Source organism: Spea bombifrons, chromosome 7 (assembly GCF_027358695.1).
Source record: "Spea bombifrons isolate aSpeBom1 chromosome 7, aSpeBom1.2.pri, whole genome shotgun sequence".
NCBI lineage: Eukaryota > Metazoa > Chordata > Amphibia > Anura > Pelobatidae > Spea > Spea bombifrons.
The window spans coordinates 16,905,321-16,929,225 of NC_071093.1; the positions used below are offsets into that span (position 1 = coordinate 16,905,321).

The 23,905-nt window shown below is 39.6% G+C and overlaps 1 protein-coding gene across 2 annotated transcripts; it reads left to right on the forward strand.

The window, feature by feature from the left end:
- The first annotated feature begins 1,616 nt into the window (after positions 1–1,616).
- On the forward strand, positions 1,617–23,341 carry FLACC1 (flagellum associated containing coiled-coil domains 1). Of its 2 annotated transcripts, none has more exons than XM_053472253.1 (16): positions 1,617–1,944; positions 5,299–5,492; positions 5,819–5,896; positions 6,089–6,146; positions 6,493–6,638; positions 10,725–10,796; positions 11,607–11,700; positions 12,674–12,735; positions 13,439–13,536; positions 16,249–16,301; positions 17,119–17,218; positions 19,454–19,557; positions 22,109–22,171; positions 22,292–22,381; positions 22,639–22,748; positions 23,033–23,341. In XM_053472253.1, the coding sequence occupies exons 2-16, from the start codon at positions 5,389–5,391 to the stop codon at positions 23,127–23,129; spliced, it is 1,329 nt and encodes a 442-aa protein (XP_053328228.1). In that variant the 5' UTR covers positions 1,617–1,944; positions 5,299–5,388; the 3' UTR covers positions 23,130–23,341. The 2 variants fall into 2 exon arrangements, with proteins under 2 accessions (XP_053328228.1, XP_053328227.1); XM_053472252.1 differs by having other exon boundaries at positions 6,499–6,638; positions 22,970–23,341.
- Positions 23,342–23,905: the final 564 nt, after the last annotated feature.

Genomic DNA, 23,905 nt, shown 5'->3' on the forward strand with positions numbered 1-23,905 from the left:
ACTGTAATGATTCAGCGACAAGCTGAACAATTTTTTCCCATTGTTTTTATAATATATGCTCACAATTACCTGATTTTGTTTCCAATACCTTTATTTAATGCATTGCATATTTATCATATTGTATTCCTGCTTTAAATATGTTGGCTATGGAAATATTGTATACATTGTTTTTATGCCGCACAAAAAAGAATTTTTGATCTTTGTACTTTTAATGCTGAAGAGTTGTAATATGGTGACATTTACAGTGCCATAAACACATATATTTCAGGAATAAAATATTGGCTGTTAAGTAACATCTTTATCTATTTTTTTTTGCAAGCACATTGTTGCGTGAAAAGTGTTTATAGATTCTACTACCTGGATAATCTATTCACATTTTTTATAGATATGATATGATTCTGTTGATCAAATGTGGTGTTTTGTTGGTGATAAGGTTGGGTAGTAAATTCTTATAGTATACTTGTGAATCTCCTGTTCTTTATCATACTTTGTCGTCAGAAAAGTCCTTGTTTCTTAACCCCTTTATGGATGGAGGACATTTTACCCTTGTGGACAACCTTTTTTAACGTTATGTCCTTGTTTAACCATAATTTCCCTTTTACTAATTTGGTGTACTCACACAAACAAGTGGGGCTTTCTTTTAAAACCATAATTATGTATTATTTAGTGATATTTTCATTTATATTGGGCACATTTTAAGAGATGCACAATTGTTTTCAATTTGTAATATTTTCACATTTAGTTTTGAGCCCTCTACCTTCGATAGTGTTTACAGGTCTCAAATTTGATACTTAAAAGTATGTTTATGAAAACACTTTGACATATTTCATGCATCCATTTAACCATTCAATATCAAGTTTAGCAGGAAATGAAAACTTGCCTTTCAAATACTTTACAATTCTGTAAAGGGTTTATTGCGCATAACATGTGTTCAGCAACATTTCCTTAGGTTTGGCATGTTTGGGGCAAGTCGCATGATCATGATTGGAACATGCTCATTAAAAATAATGGTAGTGAAGTACAGGTTTATTTATTTTGGAGATAAAGTGTCTCTTCTTGCAGCATTCTCCCTGTGACCACACTGAAAAGTTTGATCAGCAACAGGGAAACTTGCTAGGAGACCTGATCAGGGTCTCTACAGACCCCCTGAATCATCATAGAAAGGGGATGCCCGAGCAAAGGTTCTGGCATTCAAATCTCCTGAATGTGACAGTGCTCACTCGTGAGGGGGCTGACAGGAGGGACACCACGCTGTCTCCCTCCTGCGCACCATCACGGATTTAGCTCTGAAGCTTAAACCACCAGGTCGTAGTACTATATCCATCTGCAGTATGTTTTGCTTTTTTATTTCCCTTTACAGGTAATTTGCGAGTCGAATATATACTTATTATATGTATATATATATATATATATATATATATATATATATATATATATATATATATATATATAGAAATGTAAGTATATACAAAGAAACATATTAGAGTTTATTTACTAAACGTAGAGATTACAGGAGATTGCAGAATTTTGAACTTTATACATAAACGTTTTCAGCTAGTTTCTTATAACTTACTTTCCTAACCTGTTCTTTGGCGTAACACAGAGCTTTCTGGCAGAGTTAGTGTTCAAATGTCCTTAAGCAATTATGATGTGTCTGTATGACCAGTCAGATGAAGGTTTTTGTTTCCATAGTCACAGTGTATACATCAACCAAACTCTAAAGGATTGTGAGATACAAATGCCACAAACAGCTTTGTTAGGAAACTCCCTTCATGTCTCACTACAAGATGCAAGGACATTTCAGTGGTTAGTATTGATTGTTTAACTCATTTCCTTTGCTTGAAAGCATATAGGAAGAACTGATGGGCAAGGTCAAACCCAAATGTCTATGGGAGCGCGTTAAATGGAGACGATCATACAACTAAAGACCCTTGTTTGACCCTTGTAAGTATATTAGCCCTAAACATTTTTACTGTAAATTTAGTAGTATTATATAATTTTATAGAGGTGTGCAGGTGATGTAAGCATTTCAAAACTTCATATGTACAGGGCAGAGTTCAGTATGCATAGATAAAATTATGTTTATGAAAGTTTGCTTGACTGTTGAATGTGGTTGGTTCCATTTTTCTTGAATGTTAAGCACACTGGGGTTGGGCTCTTTAAGATTAATAAAGTCATTGGGTTGAAAATTGTAATTTTGCAGGAAGCTCCCAGTCTCATTGATATACTTCCATTTGTTTGCAACCTTAACCCAATTTGCGCATCTTTTAAACTATATTTGTTTTAGAACAAATAAGAGGACATAGAATTTGATGGCAGGCAAACACCTTTTCTCACCTGCATCTAAAAATAGAATCTCAGAAAACCACAAAGACTAAATCTACACCAAACACTGTGTGGATAGATACATGTTAAAATTAGCAAAAGCATAGAGTGCCTTGGACCGATCTCCACCCCTAAAATGTGAGGAGACATGATCAATAGCAACAAAACAAATAAATGTTGGTAATTGATGTCTAGGCTGTAAGGGATGTTTTGCTACTGACTTCTCTGTTCTGCCATAACAAAACGACTTTAATTAGTCCACATGGATATGTTAACTGGGTTAGATGTTACTAAAATGTCTCTCATATTGCGACCTTGTTTATATAGGTAAAAGGCGGTAGGTAAGCTGGCAGGAAGAGAATAATATTTACCCCATGGTTTCTTCAATATCTTAGCAACAGTCTTTGAAGCTGTATGGGTTTTATTTAAACATCTTGTTCTCTGTGCCTTTTCTGTGCTGCTAGTTTGTTTCTGAATCTCTGTCATATATGCATGGCCCTTTAGTAATCCATCCTCCAGCAATAACAACTGGTAACCACAAACAAGGAATCTGTCCTTCATTTCATTCAATTGAATTTCACAACATGTATCATCTGAGTTTATCATCATAGCTTTTCGTGATGCCAAAATAGACAGAATAGCCCCGGGGGAAAGTATGTGACAAAGGGGGACCATAACTGGGGACGGCAGGCAGCCATCTCTCGCCTTTTCTTTTGACAGTCAATCAAGAGTTTTGATTTACTATAGGGTCCCTTGGCCTGATTGGTGGTAAATAGTTAGGGACATCCTTGGGGAGGGGAGAAGGGTCATATAAGATGACCCACCCTCTTCTTTCTAAGGGCCATATGAAAATAGCCTGGTTGGGGACAGCTTTGAGCACCGTTAGTGAGAGCTTTGTAGGATAGAGTTAGTATTTTGAATTTAATATTGCTATGGATGGGGAGCCAGTGGAGGGACTCGCAGAGAGATGCGGCAGATACAGAGCATCGGGTGAGATAGATTAGTCTGGCAGAGGCATTTCGGCATTTTTACAGTACTTTACATGTCTGGGCCCAGTGTTGAGGCGCTGCTCCACTACTTACGGGCCCTGTCCAAGACTACCAGTTCCACGTGGAGAGACCTGCTGATGGGGCAGCTGTGTGGACCAGATTGGGCCTGGCGAGGCCGTTGAGGCCACCAAGGTGGCTTAGTCAGTCCTCAGATGCACGGCAGCCAGAGGGAGCATTCAGCATTCAAGAAGGCAAAATCCTCCACATTCCAGTAGGGCAGCCTAGGCGAATGGGGAATGTGTGGATAAATCCAGGAGCTCAGTGCCCATCGAGGAGGGTCCCAGTGGTTTTGGTGAGGGCACAGCTGCAGCACCCGAGCTTGGGGTGTTTTTATCTGCATGGCGGCATGGTAGGTCTGCCATCGATTATACACTATTTGGATGATTTTCTTTATGTAGCTTTTGTTGCCAGTTCAATGGGTGGTGGTGGGGGGGGTTTGTCGTTCCTCTTGTCCCTCATAAAACAGGGGGCCCTAGCACAGTCCTTAGTTTCTTGGGTGTCGAGACTCCAGGGAGATAGTTTGTTGGCTGCAGGAGGCTAAGATTCTAGAGTTGCATTTTTTGGTGTCCAGTTTTTTGAGGTTGTCCAAGGTTTAGCTGAGGCAGGTCCAGTCTTTGCTTGGCAAACTCAATTTTGCGTGTAGGGTCCTTCTTATGGGTCGGATTTTTTTCTCATATGTCGTCCTTGGCTACGGCAGGGGTTAAGGTGCCACATCATTTTGTCCGATGTGGATGATGGTGGGGCTCTGTGGGTTTTGGGGACTATTTTTTAAGGGCTTTGGTGTGTTGGGAGTGGGCAGAGGTAGAGGGCTGACATGGGCCTTTTGAGATGTTGGGGCAGTGCCTGGGAACCTACAGGTTTGTTTTGGATGCAATAATTTGACTGTTGTTCAGGCGATAAACAACCTTACTTCTTCATCTGTGCCTGTACTTAAGTTGTTGCGCTGCTCCGGTGTTTACAGCTTAACATGAGCTTCACGGCAGTTCATGTGTCAGAGGTCGATAACAGCATTGGTGAATCTTTCTCGTTTGCAGTGGGAGTGTTTTTTCTGGTTAGCTCAGAAGGCGGACGAGATGGCCGTCCAGTTTCCCGTGTGGATGTGAGAAGTAGGAGAGCCAGAGCAGAGCAAATTTTGATGAGGTCTTTAGTGCCAGCCACTTAGGAGTTTTACAAAAAAAAAAAAAGGTCTGATGTGAGTGGTCTGAGTTTTGGTGCCAGGTGGGATCTCCACAGGTGGAGGTTGAAAGGAGTGAGGTTTTTTGTGGTTCATCAGGCACCTGTTCAGTTCTGGTGTTTCTGTTTTGAACCGCAGGGTAGCTGGGTTGGTTTTTCAGGCGTTGGATGAACGAGACCTTAGAAAAATTTTAAGTTGCTTCAGGGAGATAGTTGTGTTTTTTTCTTATGTTTTGCACTGTTTTTTCCTTATAGGCTTGAGCAAGGTTCTCGTCCTGTCCTCTGATGACCTTCCAGGTGATGTCAGTAGTGACGTGACCCAGAAGCGATGCTGGCTTCTGCTGATAGGAGGGAGTCCAGGCTGTCAAACGACATCCTGATATCCCGTGTAGCACTGTGGCCAAAATTATCCAATTCAAATAATTCAAAATTCTCTTCTTTCACATGTATTTTATTGGGATGGGAAGTGCGCCAACACTTCGACTACCACTTCTTCTTTTTTTTTTTTTTTTTTACCATCAATTATGTCAGATGAAAGACTTCCCCGGTGGGATATACTAACAACCAATTCACTAGGCAACCCTGCCTTATTTAATTCTACAAAAAAATATTTTTTCTTCCTCTAGGTTTGTATAGGGTTCACCTGATTTGTTCTTGGATATTTTTATTTGATATGATCAAGAAATAAAAGTCTTATCTTTTTATTATTTTTCATTGGGATGCACATTCAGTAATATTTTTTCATTTATAGTTGTAGGAAGCTTGAAAGTCTGACTTAAAGTAACATCTAACAGGCCGTATATAAGAGTTACTAACAGACTGGAGCAGATGTCACACTACTATGTCTGACTGCATAAATACTTCTCACACCTGTGGTGTTACTCCAAGATATAGAAGTGAAAAACAATCAATGGATAAGCCCACTGGCCACACAAACCGACCGAGGTAAAACAAATGCACCTAAAAATTATTCAGTGCTGCAGTCTTTTGGTTTTACCATGATGTACAGGGAGTAAGAACAAGGATCACATAAGAAACAGGCTAGAGAAAGACCCAAACAGATGACAAGTATCTCCCTAGGGTCAGCCTAGGTTTAGTGGTGCCTGATTTGGAGTAGCCATACAATTAGTCTTGTATAGACCCCTTTTAGCCTTGGATTAACAGCATTAATAATTCCCAAACTAGCTAGTGTCCCTGTTTGCTATTTTATATGTGATATTTTATAACTTAGAACTGGGCTGCCCATGGTAATCATTATTCTCATCCTTCAGGACCTCTCCTGCTGTTTATACTCCATTCATTGATCCTGGCAGAGATTTGTTGTCTGCTGAGCTTTCATCTTATGCCAGGTAAGAATGGTTATGTGCCCTTAAATTAGCTGGATACTTTTGCAATATGCTGTCAAGTCAAGGACTTTACATCACAAAATGGTTGTTAATATTTATAATTAACAGTTGAAGGACCTACAGTATATGCCCTCTATATCAAAGTTCTATAATGCACCTGTAGTAATATCACATCTCAATATTTTTCTTGTGCAGAAAGCGGGTGTCTCCCCGACTTTCTAGCTCCAGGAAGATGAACAAGAAGGCTGTTCAGGTTAGTGTGAATGCATCTTCCAAAAAGTAATGTTGCTAGTTAATATGCATTGATATGACTACAATTGTCACTTTACCCACTAATTCCCTAACCAAGGACATTTTAGAAGCTGCTGACAAAGCGGAAAAAACTTTACAAGATAGTTAAACATTTTTATAGTGCTTCAAGTAAAGTTTTCAATAAATTGGAGAACTTTATATTCTCACTACAGCTAATTTACATAGTGAAATATGTGTAAAGGTATAATGATATGAGGCCTAAATTTTGTAGTTTCTTGTGTATTGGTTGTATATGACAGTTGCTATTTTGTTTTCTTTACTTTGAATAAAAATATGATTTTTTCCAGTCTCAGTTAGAGTACCTGGTTATATCACCAGGTTATAAAATGATGCGATCCAAGGAACATATTGCTGTTCGATTGGAGGAAGATTTTTTTGGGAAAGCTACACATCCAGTGGAAGAAAAGCCTCCAGTGGAGGAAAGACCACCCAGGTAATTAAGTAACTCACCAATAAAAGGCACACACTATTGATTTTGGAGTGCATGGAGGACTATTAACTAATCCAACTAATTTTATTATAAGACAAAGACAATGTGAGTAAACACAAAATGCCTCTTTTAAAAAATCTATTAATTTATTGAAAGTTAAGAGTTGATGCCAACTTATATCACCCATGTGAAAAAGTAATTGCCCCCTAAACCTTATAACTATTTGTGCCACCCATGGCAGCAACAACTGGAATAAAATGATCACAGTAACTGGCAATGTTTCTGTTCCATTGCTGTGGAGGAATTTCTTGGCAGAATTGTTTTAATTCAGCCACATCTCAATAGGACTCAAGTCAGAGCTTTGACTAGGCCACTCCAAAACTTGGGCTTGCATGTGTGGTTCATATCATTGTCGTGCTGCATAACCCAACTCCGCTTGAGCTTTAGGTCACAAACTGATGGCCGGACATTCTCCTGGTAGAGAGAGGAATTCATGGTTCCATAAATGATGGCAAATCGTCCAGGTCCTGAAGCAGCAAAACAGCCCCACGGATTTTTCTACTTCTCTGGAGACCCTGACCACAGCTTCTTAACAGACTTTGCTACTTTTCTGGTGCCCCTGACCTCGGCTTGTTTCGGGCACGATCGTCTAAATGGTGCTCTTTGAATTTCAGGCATGATCGCCTAGACCAGTGATGGGCAACCTTTTTGGCGTGGTGTGTCAAAAATCGGCAAAAAATCGAGCATAACTCGCGTGGTGTGTCACTTCGACAAAAAAACATAGTTTTGCGCAATTTATAGTTTAAACTACAAAAATGTATAATTGCAATATATAATTGTATTTAATAAACCAAAAACAAATTATTTAACATACCTGCTTAGTAACTACTTACCTTTCAGGAGTCCTGCGGTGGGGGTGCAAGGCCTCTGTCTCCCAGCTCTGCCACTGTATGGAACAGTATAGAGTGATGGGAGTTATGATGTACTTTAGAGCATAATTATATAATGAAAAATACATTGGAAATGGTACAGCATAACACCCATCACTCTCACACACATACCAATCCACACGCATACCAATCCACACACATACCAATCCACACACATACCAATCCACACACATATACCAATCCACACATATACCAATCCACACATACACCAATCCACACGCATACACCAATCCACACGCATACACCAATCCACACGCATACACCAATCCACACGCATACACCAATCCACACACATACCAATCCACACACACATACCAATCCACACACACATACCAATCCACACATACCAATCCACACACATACACCAATCCACACACATACACCAATCCACACACATACACCAATCCACACACATACCAATCCACACACATACACCAATCCACGCACATACACCAATCCACGCACATACACCAATCCACGCACATACACCAATCCACGCACATACACCAATCCACGCACATACCAATCCACACACATACCAATCCACACACATACCAATCCACACACATACACCAATCCACACACATACCAATCCACACACATACCAATCCACACACATACCAATCCACACACACATACCAATCCACACACACATACCAATCCACACACACATACCAATCCACACACACATACCAATCCACACACATACCAATCCACACACATACCAATCCACACACATACCAATCCACACACATACACCAATCCACACACATACACCAATCCACACACATACACCAATCCACACACACATACACCAATCTCACTGTATGCTTTCCTACCTTTCCTCTTTTCTCCTTACAGTTCCTTTTCCTGCTCTTCGCTCCTCTTCTTCTTCAGTTCTTCTTCCGAGGGCACGGGGTTCAGAGGGCACGGACAGCGGTGGGCGCGGCTTCAGTGTTGTGCGCCGGGATCTGACAACAAACCCCGGCGCACAACAGCTGTTGCCGCGCGGATCGCAAGGGAGCGGTATCGGAGGTCTTTAACAGACCTCCGGCTCCCTTGAGTGATTTTAAGCCAGGTTCAAGGGAGATCCTTGAACCGGCTTAAAATCACTCAAGGGAGCCGGTGGTCTGTTAAAGACCTCTGATACCGCTCCCTTGCGAGCCTGCTCCTCCACCGCCCCGCCCCCCGCTAGGTACGCTACTGCACGTCCCGCCCCCCCCCTTTTTGGGGGGGGTGACACGCGCAGGATTTCCTGCGATTCGTCCTCGGCTCCTGCACGGCCGCCGAGGATGAAAGAATCTGTGCTGGAGGAACGGGTCCTCCAGCACAGATTCTTTCATCCTCGGCGGCCGTGCAGGAGCCGAGGATGAATCGCAGAAAATCCTGCGCGTGTCACCCCAAATGGCTACGCGTGTCAGCACTGACACGCGTGTCATAGGTTCGCCATCACTGGCTTGGACGGTGCTTTCTGAATTTTGGCTGCTCCTAGGTCAGTCTGCCTGTTCCTGCATACCGGGCTCCCCTTATATTCGTCCTCACAAGAGGACTGCTTGGACCATCACAATACCACCACCATATTTCACTGTTTACAGATTTGATAGAACCCATGTCTCCCAAAAAGTTAAAATTTTGACTCATCAGTCCACAGAATATTATCCAAAAAGTCTAGACAAGCCTTTGTGTTGTTTTTGGTTATCAGTGCTTTTGTCTTGCCATTTAGCACAGTGTTCTTTTTATTGTGGAATCGCAAACACTGACATTAACTGAGGCAAGTGAAGCCTGCAGTTCTTTACATGTTAGTCTGGGTTCTTTTGAGACCTGCTGCACTTGTCATGAATGCGCTCTTGGAGGAACTGGGGTAGGCCTGCCACTCCTGGGAATCTTCTCTACTGTTTCAGGTTTCTCCATTTGTAGATAGTACCTCTCACCATGGTTTGCTGGAGTCCCAGATCCTTAGAAATGGCTTTGCAACCCTTTCCAGACTGATAGATATCAATGACTTTATTTCTCATTCTTCACTTTGCAAGACAGGTTCCACTTAATTGATGTTTAGATTCAACAAGGCTGGCAGTAATCATGCCTCAGTGTGTCTCTAATGAAATTAGGCCCAAATATAAATTATAGTTTAATTGGTTGATTTAGTAACTAAGGGGACAACTTTTTTCATGGTTGGATAGCATTTTTTCTTCTATAATAGGGTGACCAGACGTTCCTGGTTTCTGATGACAGTCCCTGGATTGAGAACACTGTCCTCTGACAAATTATGTCCACGCATGCCACCGCATGCAGGGCCAGATTAACATAGAGGCTGATGGAGCTGCAGCTCTGGGCCCCTAGCTGAAAATAGGCACAGTCAGGGGAGTACTGAAGTGGCCCATACGACAGCCAGGGCCCATCTTTAATGTGGGGCAAAAGCCTTCTGCAGAGGCCCTGCTGCTTACCTGTGTGTTGCTTGCTCACACTGTGCTCTCTTCCACCACCCAGGGGAAGCAGGAACCCAGCGGAGTCACGTCAATTTACATCACAATACCCTGCACCGTTCCTGCTTCCCCTGGGTGGTACAAAAGAAGTGCGAGCAACCGAGTGCGAGCAACACAGAGGGAAGCAGCGGCCCCTGTGGAAGTCTGTGAATAAACGAGTATATTTGAATGAATGAGTATATGTGACTGAATGTTTTATATGGGCTGGCGGCATCAATACAGCTGGGGCCATGACATAAATCAATACTAAAGGGAGGGGCAGGCTGGGGGCATAAATACACATAGTGTTGGCTGGCTGGCGGCTATACACAAAAGGAGCAAAAACACAAAAGAGAGGGGGTGAACAACAAAGCAGTGTGCAAGATACATTTTTTTATTGTTGTAGCTAAGCTTGTCCGGATGTGGGTGTCAGTGTGGCAGAGCCTGTCCTGGTGTGTGTTTGGGTGTCGGTGTAGCAGAAGGTGTCCTGGTGTGTGTGTTAGTCTGGTACCTGATTTCTATGTCTATACACCAGGGGTTCAAAGTGCACTTTTATGAAGTTATTACTGTAGTATGTTTAGATTAAATATCATCGCGACTCCCCCTTAGAACTATCTGAGAATGTAAGATGTGGAATTGGAGTTAGATGATTTGCTCATTCTGTTTTACTTCAACAGACAAAATGTGAGGGCTGCTCACCAAAGATTAGAAGAGAAACTGGACAAGCAAGAACAATCACTAATAAGAGGGTAGGAAAAGCAATAAAAAGTTGTTTATTAGTGGTTACAAGTTTGTTTTTAGCTTTACATTTGCTTGTCATAAAAGGTACACTTTCACTGCACCCAAATCCACATCAGTTTTTAAACTCCTGGCAAATCTATCCGTGTATGCCTTATGTACCGTATTTGTTACCTGCTGCCATGAACAAAACATAACTTGTAGATGTTTTAGGAAATGAGTGCTATTAAAATATTATCCTGCTTATATTTGAGGTAAAGGCTATCTAAGCAATGTCCTGGGAACCCATCTAATAACTATACCTGGAAACTCTCAGGCTTTGGCCACGAGTCTCGGGGATTGTGCCTCAATCTCATGGTAAAAGGGCATGATCGCATAGTCTGGAACTGACTCCTTCCTATCTTCACTGCTGTGATCAGATTAATTGGTGATTTTGCTACCAGTATGTAGGTTGACATCCCTGCTTAAATGCAGGTGCCAAATCAAACATACCAATTTTATCTACCCACAGAATGTATAATGTGAAGGTTCACATAATGGTATTATAGATTCTTACAACCTAGCTGTTCATGGAGACCCTGATCATGATTCTGCCCTTTTGGAATCAAGCATTTATAAATTTAGTTGTAGACAAATGTATTGTACTTTTGGGTACATGGAAGTATATTACTAGAAAGGCAGTGTTAACTGTACCATCTATTGTCTGAATTAATTTAAAGTTGTCTTCTTTGGAAATAATCATGGTAATTAGATTATAACATAGTATAAGTGAACAAAAGTATGTCCTAGTATGGCATGTAACAAATGGACGATTCTTGCAGGCAAGATATTATAGAAGATTTTCAGGAACAAATCTCCAAGCTAACTGCGCTGCTAGAACAAGAGACCACTGAACATCAGAAAACACAGAGAAGGGTGAGTTCTCCGATCTGTCACCATGGTATACACACCCAGTTCTAAATTGGTGTCAAAAAACATTTGTCAGCTTTCACTGGTGCTAAAATGTTCATTGAATGATTTTCAGTAGAGCATATTCAGTGTTTGTAATGAGGAATATACTGAATACTAAATCAGTACAATTCTGCCTGGTTGTTATATGGCTGTTATAGAATAATCACAAAACAGTGCAACCTTGATGATGCATTGCTTGACAGTGTTGAAGAATGAGCCATTATTTTACACTAAAACCTGGGGGGCAATTTACTAAAGGTCTTATGGAAGTCAACGGAGTTGTTATTTGCCTCTGGGGTTTCATTTATTTGTTGATTTTAGGTTACTTTCTTTTTTTCATATGTGCAATTTGTCACCAGGATGTATAGAGTGAAAAAATCTTTAGGTGTCAATGTGATATTAATTCTATATTTAATATAAACTTTGTAATCTGTATGATTTCTTTACCACTTTCCAATGAGTTTAGATGATGTATTTAATACTGACTTAGTTATGTATTTAGCTGCAGCTGATTTGTTGATATATTCTCCTCTTGTGTGTCAATGTTCCATTGTACAACTGCCCAGTTTGTCTAAATGCAAGTTGTACTATAAATATATATAAATATTTTCCAAATAAATATGAAACAAAACATTAGGAAGAACCTACACATTGATTGGATACTTTCTGTCCTCCTTTTTTTATGGCGTATTTGTATAGTAGCTTTTGGTCATCATATGCTGGACTGGATTGTAATTTTGTCATTTGACTTCTATTGCCTCCGGGACTGCCTTCCTATACATACAGCAAGTATCATGAAATAATATCCCATCCTCCACTAGAAAAGAATAGGGCAATGAGAAAATAGAGATGCTGCAAAACATTATCACACTAAAGGTAAAGGGGATTTCATGCAAGTCTTTGATAAGTATTGTAATGTCTGTCCTTTTTATCTTAGCTAACACAGGAACTAGAGGAAAGAATTACAGAACTTAAAAAAAAGAATGAAGAACAAATATGGTAAAATGTTTGAAATATATATATATATATATTTTTTTTTTTTACAAATAGCACACTGACATACATTGATTAAACGCACTTTACCTTAGCATTTTGTCCTGTTATCATTTGAAGAATATGTATGTATAGAGTCAAGGAAAGACCCTGGCCATGCAGCAGGTGCCACTATTTTGTTTTGTTTGACTTTTTGATGATGTTGTTATACCCCTTGCACTGTTTTAACCGCTTTGCAAATTGTAAATTTTTGCAATGTATATACAATATGATCCTATATATATTTAATTCATTATGCCACTTTTCTTATACAACTCTACTGCGGTGGTTACTGGAAATTTAGACTTGTAATATTCCTTGCAAATACTTGGAAGTAGGTATAACACTTCTAGATAACCCGAAAATTATCTTGTCTCACTTGATACATGTGTAGATGGTACCTGGTGCTTGGGTATAAGTTGGGTATGATTGCAAATGGGTGTAACTATTATGCATGCCCACTTGTCCATAACAGCTTTATGTAGTAACTGAAACACGGCAAAATATTCTAAAAAGTAGTCTTGCTCTCCCCTGGGCTACTTTTTCAGTCATCAGAGAACTCACACGCTTCTTGAAAGTTGTGGACATGTTTTAGACTTTTCAGCTTTTGCTTGCTTGGGAGTCATGGGTGCATTATTATTATGGTAAACTTCTTTTGTTACCTATCTAGCAATCTCCAGAAAAAATATGCTGATGACCTACATGCTGTCCAGAAGGAAAAAAGTTCTAAATTAGAACAAGAGAAGGCTGAGGCGGAAAATAAATTTGGTAAGAGAGATGTCCTACTGTATGTTTAAATATAAGAAATAAAAATGTGTGTCCATGTAGACATATAATTTTAACTACTCTTATTGGTGGAGCAATGGACACAGTATGTTATAGGGTCAAAGCCAGCTATGAGGGTAAAAGTTGTGTTTGAATATGCAGCACAGTATTTTTTTGACAGGAATCCCATTTTTATCTCCAGGGTTCATTTAAAAGTGTCCCTGGTGCGGGTTAGGAGTGCTAAACGATTGATTTAGTTTGTGCATTGCTTTTTAGGCTGGAGAGGAGATAAAAAAATGTAGAGGTGTGTGAGTGAAAAGTTAAAAAAACTAAAATTTGATCCAGTTTCTACTGCATATGGGCCGTTATCTGGCATCTCTGGCAAGAATACTTTTACCATATAAACACAAATGATAGCTTTTAATTTCATTTCTGTCTTTAGAATGAGTCAACACAAATCATTTTATGTTGAGATTATTGTGGTAACGTTATCTAATAATAAATAAAACCTGGTCCTTATTTCTGTCCAGAATAAATAGTAACATAGTAACATAGTTCATAAGGTTGAAAAAAGACCAAAGTCCATCAAGTTCAACCTATATACATATTGTGTCCCTACTGTGTTGATCCAGAGGAAGGCAAAAAACCCTTATGAAGCAGATGCCAATTGCCCCATACCAGGGGGAAAATTCCTTCCCGACTCCAAATATGGCAATCAGAATAAATCCCTGGATCAACGTTCTGTCCCTGTTAATCTAATATCCATAACTTGTAATATTATTCCTTTCAAGAAACACGTCCAGGCTCCTTTTAAACTCTTTTATTGAGTTTACCATTACCACTTCCTCTGGCAGAGAGTCCCATAGTCTCACCGCTCTTACTGTAAAGAACCCCCGTCTGTGCTGGTGTAGAAACCTTCTTTCCTCCAGCCGTAGAGGATGTCCCCTTGTTATAGATACAGTCCTGGGTATAAATAGGTCCTGGGAGTGATCTCTGTACTGCCCCCTTATATATTTATACATAGTTATTAAGTCCCCCCTAAGCCGTCTTTTTTCCAAACTAAATCACCCTAATTCTGATAATCTTTCTGGGTACTGTAGTCCTTCCATTCCCCTTATTACTCTGGTTGCCCGTCTTTGAACCCTCTCCAGCTCCACTATATCTTTCTTGTACACTGGTGCCCAGTACTGTACACAGTATTCCATGTGTGGTCTGACTAGTGACTTGTACAATGGTAGAATTATTTCCTTGTCGTGGGCATCCATGCCCCTTTTGATGCACCCCATGATTTTATTTGCCTTAGCAGCAGCTGCCCGACACTGGTCGCTACAGCTAAATTTACTGTTAACCAAGACTCCTAAGTCCTTTTCCATGTCAGTCGGCCCCAGTGTTTTCCCATTTAATACATATTCACAGCCTGGATTTTTCTTCCCCATGTGCATAACCTTACATTTATCCATGTTGAACCTCATCTGCCACATCCCAGCCCAAGCCTCCAACCTATGCAGATCCATTTGTAATCGTGCACTGTCCTCTATTTTGTCAACCACGTTACAGAGCTTAGTATCGTCTGCAAAGATTGATACTTTACTATACAATCCCTCTACAAGGTCATTAATAAATATATTAAAAAGAATAGGACCCAAAACTGACCCCTGTGGTACCCCACTAGTAACAGTCACCCACTCAGAGTATGTACCATTAATAACCACCCTCTGTTTCCTATCACTGAGCCAGTTACTTACCCACATACACACATTCTCCCCCAGTCCAAGCATTCTCATTTTATGTACCAGCCTTTTATGTGGCACCGTATCGAATGCTTTGGAAAAATCAAGATATACGACATCCAGCGATTCACCCCGATCCAGTCTTGAGCTCACCTCCTCATAAAAGCTGATCAGGTTAGTTTGACAGGACCGATCCCTTGTAAACCCATGCTGATATGGAGTCATACATTTATTTTCATTGAGATTCTCCAAAATAGCATCTCTTAGGAAACCCTCAAACAGTTTACATACAACAGAAGTTAAACTAACAGGCCTATAATTCCCCGGGTCACTTTTTGTCCCCTTTTTGAATATTGGCACAACATTTGCTATGCGCCAGTCCTGGGGAACAGACCCGGTCACTATAGAGTCCTTGAATATTAGAAATAGGGGTCTGTCTATTACATTACTTAACTCCCTTAGAACGCGGGGGTGAATGCCATCTGGACCTGGTGATTTGTCTATTTTGGTTTTTTGTTTTTTTTAGGCGGCTAGACAGGGTAGAGACAGGTGTAAAATATCATGTGGTGGACCTGGGGAAATAGACATAGGTCACTTAACTTTTCTTCCCAGGGAAATATCCTGTGAATTTTATACTTTGGGACAACTTCCAGATTTTTGGAAGTACCCACTTGTTGATGTCACAACCCATCCAGCATCTCTATTGACTCCATTACTACCTTAAACATATCGTCGTTCAAGATGTAAACATAGCACATGTGACATCACTCACCACAAAAAACAATTGTCATTAGGAGAAAAAGAAAACCAATGTATTTCCTCATTACTGCTGCTAATACTCATCCATAATTAATTCTGAAATTAAGAAATGTTGTTAAATACATAGGTGAAACACAAATCTTTGATATTGTAATTATTTTGTTCATTATTTTTACAACTAACTACATTATTCTAATGCCTCAACTTCTGACTTTTGTTTATGCAGACGAGCTACAGAAAGATTTTGATTTATTGAAAAGTTCTTTTAGGACATACCAGGTAAACTCAGGCTTTTGGTGACTAATCATCCATCCACACAGAAGCAATAAAGCTTTAAATACATACATTTCTTTGATTGTCTATCACAGTCTATTAATGCTGGATGCTATCACTGGAGGTTAGAAATGAATTCTCTATTTAGAATAATATAAGTTAAGTGATGAATTGATCTTTTATTTAGGGATGAGCACATTCACAGTGCACAACCCCCAGTCCAGAAGCACTAGAACCAAAATATTATGTATGGTCCCACTGCCATCTAAACTAGATAAAAACCTCACTTTAAGAAAATCTTCTTTGAGGACTATGGTTTAGGTTTCATAAAAGCTCCATATAACAGAAGCGCATTTTTAACTAATAAATCAACAGCTGCTAAGTGGTGCTTGTGGTGGGGGCCTAGGCTGAGGACCAAAAGAGGATCGGCCCAGACTGGCCCTTAATAATGAGCTATCCTCAGGGTCACTACACAGTAGAAGAATGAAATATAATTATGGGTTTATAAATCTTTATATATTATATCATATAGTGACAATTATCACAATAAATGGCCTATATCTCTAAAGGGACACTACCCATAAGTACAAGATAGGTCTGGAAATCAAACATGTGACTGGCTGAATTATATTTTGTACTATTCTAAGTAACGGGACTACGGACAGGAATAAAAGGAAGATTTGTCTTTATCTTCATCTAATGATTTGAGCCTCAAGTTTGTAATGCGTTCATGCATTCTATCTATGAAAGGGAGAGATTATGCTTAAAATTAAGATAGCAAACGTGCTAACAATACCTTTAGTCTTATACCTGTCTGTTTCAGGAAAGCCTATCAGAGGAGCTCAATGAAAGTTGGCTACAAAAGGAAGCCCTGTGGAAAGAGACTTCTGAAAACGATAAGCTAGAGGCATTGAGAAAGCAAAGTAAGTTGGGGCTTCATTGTGTTTTGTGCCAGTGAGGAGAGTTTGTGATGTCCCAAAATGGAAACTCCAGCTGTTAAATGCAGTTTAATGCATATGATAGCTGCATAGTCCCTTTTCATTTTCTGTGTTTTCTCCTTGCAAATCTATGGGAGGATTCTGCAGAACCCCTCCTTGCTATTTTCCATACATGCTAAACACATCTCTTGCATGTGATATACTTAGCTCTGGTCATCTCCTGGGAGCTTCTAGCTCATGTTCTTATATATTTTTTCATTTGTGAAGAATGCATATTAAAGTACTCTCTGGGTACTTTAATTTGCATTCTTCTTTAACGGGGCTATAAACTATCTTTTTAATAGGTAGCATCCTATTGCTACTTAATATATATAGAGTGAAACTGGTACAGACAGCAAACATTTAAGCAGGTTATCATATAAATGAATGGTCTCCTGTATTGCTGATCAATAAATGCATTGATGCTTTATTAAAAGCAAAAAGCATAAAAGATTTGCATTTTTGTATCTCTATTATTATTATTATACTTTATGTATAAAGCGCCAACAGATTCCACAGCGTTGTACAAGATGAAAATTTTACAGATAACGACAAGTACAATACAGAAATTGACATACAGATACAAGAGCAATGAAGGGTCCTGTTCCTTTTGTATGGGCAATACAGAAATGCTAATTCAGCAGTTTCTTATTCAATTTAAATTAGACTTGGGCGCTGGCCAACTCTTTGTGTTCGTCTTCGTGGGGGAAACAATCTTCGTATTCCGCAATTCCTGTGTTCAGTTTGGGCGAATATTCGTGTACATTCTTCGTGTTCATTTTTTTCTTTGTTTTTTCCAGAAGGGGTTAATAGGGGGTTAACGCGGTACGGACTACGCAGCAGCTTTGGCGCTAGGATTTTAAATGCCCGTACGAGCAACTTTATCGGTCGCCTGTACTTCATTGGTTGATGGCAGACGAGCCCCCTGCTGGCGACCAATAGAGTCGCTCGTACAGACTTTTAAATTCCTGGTGCCGCAACTTAGCCAGCAGAGACCACTGGTCTCCCTGCTCCAACAGTTAAAGGTCCATACAAACCAAATACCAGCGCCCTGACATAGCAGCTGATGTTGTCCAGAACAAAGCAACACAAGGAGATATCCTGCAGGCACCCTGGAGCAGGCATGAGACATAGCACTAGAATCATGTGCAGGATGCTGCAGGCTGGAAGAATGGAAGCTAAGCAGAGTATCAACAGAAACGTAGCAAGCAAGTGGGATAGAACAAGGAACAGGGGGACCGAGCAAGGAACATAACCAGACAAGACATACATGATACAGGGCACAACAAAGGACAGGGAACAAGCCAAGGAACACAGGGGACGGAGTGAGGAGCCAGAATCCTCGGACGCTTCTCCATTAAGCAAGGATAGGACATCTTAACTGGGACATGGGGAGAGGAGAGAGGAACCGAAATCCTCAGATGATTCAGGGAAAGGAGGGCAAATGTACACAAAATACAGACGCACATGGATACAGGACTAGCCTAGGACTATAAGATAACAATTGGAGATACCGTCACATCATATGGCCATAGTATGCTTAGCCCACCACTACGCCAAAGTACTCCAATATTCGGTGGGTCCTAACGCTAAACCCTGCTTACCGAATCAGTAATAAGCTGAAACCAAACATTGAATCTAAACACAAAACCAAGGACATACCTTTAGACTGCAGACTGACAAACAGAACGAACGGGTGGGGGACACCTGATAAAGGAAACAGAGCTGAAGCAAAGAGCAGAACTAGAATCAAGGAAAAAGAAGCACAGACCAGAGCATATGGAAATCCAGGAACGGATTACAGCAAAACATTGGAACTGAAGCAAGGCAAAGAAAAACAGAGAAACGCAGCTCCGCAGCCTGGATGGACCCTGACACTAACATCTTGAACATGTGCAGTTTTGTCCATTAAGTTGCTCTGATTTGCAGACAATGAAGCCAACAGCTCAGTTTTTCATGTGCAGTTCTACATATTGCTAACAACAGTTGATGTATATGAGATTGTTCAAGCTGAGCTTAAAGCAAGTTTGCTCTGGATAATCTCTGTACTCCCTCTAGACAGCCCTTTTTTGAGAGTGTTTGAATGTATTAAACATGATTATCAACCTGAATTTCTTTACTGTTATTTTTTGTTTTATTAACAAATGCACACAGATATACAAACAATATCATTATTTACAGGAGAGTCTCTTCTGGATACATTTGAGGATGAGAAGAAAGAATTGAAGAGAAGGGCCATGGAAGAAATGGCCATGTTTCAACAGAGCCATGAGAAGCAGTTGAATGTAAGTACCTTTTGCAACATTATATGAATACCAAATAGGTTGCAGATCCATGATCAGCATTACACTACAGCCTTTTGAGACAAGTAGTCATTAATACTGTCCTTTACTTGTATAGCACCAATGTTCCTCATTGTTTAACAGTTCTACAAATGGAACCATTTTCTAAATGGCTTGAGTGATACTTAAGCTTTTGGTACAACGTTGGGTGTAAAGTTGCTTGTTACATGATACGTAGGTATCACTGCCCATGCTCTACAAAAGGCAGAGCTGCCTCAGAACATCTTTAATAATAAGTAACATGCTCTTTAGCTCTTTCGTTTCTATGTCTCTCTACACCCTGTACTTTCTTCTCTCTCTCTCCCATCCTCTTTCTTTGTCTCTTTCTACCTCTTTGCATATCTCCATTTGCTTCCCTTTCTTTCCCTTACCCCCCACTTTTCTCTCTTTTTTTTTTCTCTCTCCTTTTTTTTTCTATCTTCCTTCCTTCCTGAACTCACCTGTAATCTATTACCTCCACTCTTCCTCTTCTTAGCTTAATCACTTGAAACCTGGCTCAGATTTTCTTGGATTCCGCCAAGCAGTTATTTAACAGTTGATTTTATGACTCCAATAAAATATAACAAGCATTAATTGATTCTTGGATTACATCAACCAGGTAATACGTGATTAGGTTAAGGAGAGAATGCTTGAAGTGAAAAAAAAAGAATGGATAACAAATATTTTTGAGGATTCTTATTATTTTTTTTTTTGTTTAATTGGCGGTCTCTCCTCATTTTCAGAGATTCACAAATCCAAAAAGTAGTCTGATTTTTCCCTAAATTCCTGTCTTTTTTTTAGTGGGGATCAAGTATATTACTCCTATGCATCACTTTATAAAATGTCCTCAAGATTTAGAATGCAAATGGAAGCCCTTACACGTACAGAACATTTTATTTAAGGTTGTGTATGCTTACATTTTGACCATGAGTTTAGTAGAAAATGTGCAGTTTATTTTTGATGTCTAGTGTTTTCTAACACATTTACTACAGCACACCTCATCTAATTCAGTTTTGGCTAGTTACAGAACTTAATTTGAGTGAATGATTTCTTATAGTTTATAATGTGGACACCTTAAGCATGTAACAATATTTTTGAACCATATGGTAAACTGCATTATAACGTTGAAGAAATAATGTTTTATTTCTTGTTGTTACATAATCTACACATTTGGGTACAGCTGAACACATTTATACCTAAATAAAAAGGCATACTATTTCAGGAGCCAGGATGAGATGTATCCATAGAAATCTATAGGATGTAGTTGGAGTTTGATGGCTCATACCCTTGCACTGGGAATCTCAAAATGTGCTCTCTTTGAGACAAAGGCTACACAAAATACCTTATTCCTGCTCCAAAGTTCCGGTCTCCTCTTTCTTCCCCACTGGATGGCCGTTCTTTCCTACACAGGACACTAAAGATACTGAAGTACAGGACAGGGATCCTTATAGTTTGGTAGAATGTACTACTTCCAGGTGGTGTAGTGTGTAGTTCCCTGATTAGAATAATGTCCAAGGCCTCAGTTCTATGTGATCTTTCTTAAACCCTTTTGTAATCCCTTGTTTCTTAAAAATAATAAAGTATGAAACAAAGATATCTGAATATGTTTGACCTGATCTTCCATTTCTGAATGTTTTTAATATTTAATTAAGCTTATTGACTGAAGCAAGAGCAGTTAAGATCAAGATCTAATTTGGCCATGATCTGTTTTACAAGAAACCATGGAGTCTAAGGGATGTCATTGGCCATCAATGCCAACTTCTTCGTGGAGAAAGCCAGCTACAAGATGACAACATAACAGGTCCAAATCTTGGACTGAAAGTGCTCATCCACGGAAAAAGATCTCCAAAAGAACCATACCACCAGTCATGACACACCGCTCAACATTGAAGAAAACTTGCTTTACTGGGACTGGGCATAGTTTATATAGCCACTTTACCAGGAAAGGGAAAGTTGACATACAGGAAACCGAAAAGGATTAACATATAACATAATGGCAGTGGGTTACACAGACAATATCTACACCTAACTAATCTCATCTCACATACAACAAGAGTGAATGCACAACAGAGGTAAAGGTATTAGGGAAGTAACTCTTAAAAGTAGATTAGACAGAGTAATTCTTAGTACATAAACAAATTCATACAAGAGGTTGATAATGTTACAATGTAACTCAGCAAGTCCATATACACAATATACAATTGCAGCCTTTATCATCTAAAATGAGGATCCAGCATCCCTTACATAGGATGCACTCAAAGCTGTGATCAGTAGTATTCAGCAATGTTTCACAAAGTGATGCGCATTTGGAGTTTGGTTTGAAGAAGGTGGAGATTAATCATACACACATGTGAAAACAAGACCTCCAGAAGATCCCCCATTATGTTATGCTTATTTGTTCTATTATTTGACTGGAAAACCCTTTTGCATTGGAACCTAATGTAGGATACAGTTAAACAACCTGTCATGCACTGGTAAAGGTTGAGTTACTTGAAAATATTTTCTATATCTTCAGGAATCCTGGAGGAAGTACAAAGACATTTTGCAAGAATCAAAGATGCAGGACATACAGAAAACGGTAACTGATTTTTATTTAGCATCACATGGACCAGGCATTCTTCTCTCTTATTTTACAGGGATCATTTTTAATACAACTTTTCATTCTATTTTGTGAGTGTGTTTATATATTTCATTGCAGCACCTACAGGCAGAACTAGGCGAAAAAAAGGAGGTTATTATTTCACTGAATGCTGAGATACGGAAAGCACATGTACAGATTGGTCACCTCGTAAGTAACATAAACAGAGTCCAAGCATCTGCATTCACAGTTTAAAGTAGGACAGATTCCCTTTTTCAGCTTAGCATTGCAGTATACACAAAAGAGAAATGTGCCTACTTATAGTCCAAACCCATGCGCAAACAGAAGTCATAAGTGAGCAAAAATAGTTTTGTTGTAGTTAAAATTATAAATTAAAAATACCTCTGGTACACAAGTTAGACCAATGCTGTCTTTGCATTCTAAAGTGTCAATTTTTATGGTTTTAGAAAAGCCAATTAGATGACCTCAAAAGAAGCTTTGAACATAGAGTGATAAAAGTAGAGGGAAAATACAGCCACAGAATTCACACACTTTTGAATGAAAATGCAGATTTAAGGTAGGTGGTGAATTATTATTATTATTATTTTATTATTAGACTTCTATAGTGCACCAGTGTGTGTGTGTGTGACAATTTCACATATATTTTGCACCTAAAGATACATGGCACTGGTTGTGATTTGATCTTTTCTGCATGATATTCATTACTTGCAACTGAGGAGCTTTGAAGGGCCAACATATTTTTGCATTCCAAATGTTTAATCAATTAATTTATTTTAGACTAGGATTGGAAACTAGCATCAGTCCTTCCACTGACAATACTCCTTTTGTTGACATGTTCAGGAGGAAACTCATCACTAAGAATGAGCAGCTTTTCAGCGACAGAAACCAGTGTGGAACTGTGAGTCAAACTACAAGTCCTCTGTATGTGAAACATTAAACACGACAGCAACAGACTTCAGGTCAAAATCTATAAGCCCCAAGCTGTTATGAACTGGCATGGATTTTTTCAGAGGCCTTAAGTATTATTGGATTTTACTACCACATTAATATGCTATCAAAAAGCAAGTTATAACATAATTTAACACATTAATATTTGTTAACATGATTGTGTTTAATTAAATAACTATGCTGCAGTTTATCTTTACAATAATAGATAACCTGTATAGGACAGTTGGGAGTAGGGCGCAGCTAGGCGGACAAGGGTCATGTGTGAGTGTGAGGCAAGTATAGAGAATTGGGGGGCAGGTGGCTAGTGGTGTGATAGTGAGGAGGGGAGGAGTCCAGTCTAGTAGGGCATATAGGGGTGCCATCTCCCCTCACGCTTCCCTCATCCACTGTGAAAGTGATGGCTTGGTAACAGCTTCCCACCCGCCCTCCTCTTATTACTTATTGTTTGTTTTGTATGGTAATGTTATTTTATTGTCACAGCTGGCGGGGGTGTCCTTGCCAATCGGGGTGGTTCAGGAGTTGATGGGGCTATCCCTCCCCTAGCCTCTGGTAATGGTACTGGATAATGGCCGTGCCCACTGAGCTAAAAGCCAGCTAGTGGTTGGCACTAATTGGAGGTAAGGCCGATTGGTTGGTGGACGAGGGGGAAGGAGATGCACCCGAATACTTATTTTATGTCATTGTTAATGACGGTTGGCAAGGATGAGTTTTTCAGGGTTATTATATATTAATATGTTTTATGTTGCAGTGAGCAAAATTTTATTA

Excerpts from the sequence above, each read along its gene's own strand:
- FLACC1 (XM_053472252.1), top strand. The coding sequence starts at position 5,389 with ATGTCTGACTGCATAAATACTTCTCACACCTGTGGTGTTACTCCAAGA. Across the intron at positions 5,897-6,088 it reads GAGCTTTCATCTTATGCCAG|AAAGCGGGTGTCTCCCCGAC; the intron begins GTAAGAATGGTT and ends TTTCTTGTGCAG. Across the intron at positions 11,701-12,673 it reads ATCAGAAAACACAGAGAAGG|CTAACACAGGAACTAGAGGA; the intron begins GTGAGTTCTCCG and ends TTTTTATCTTAG.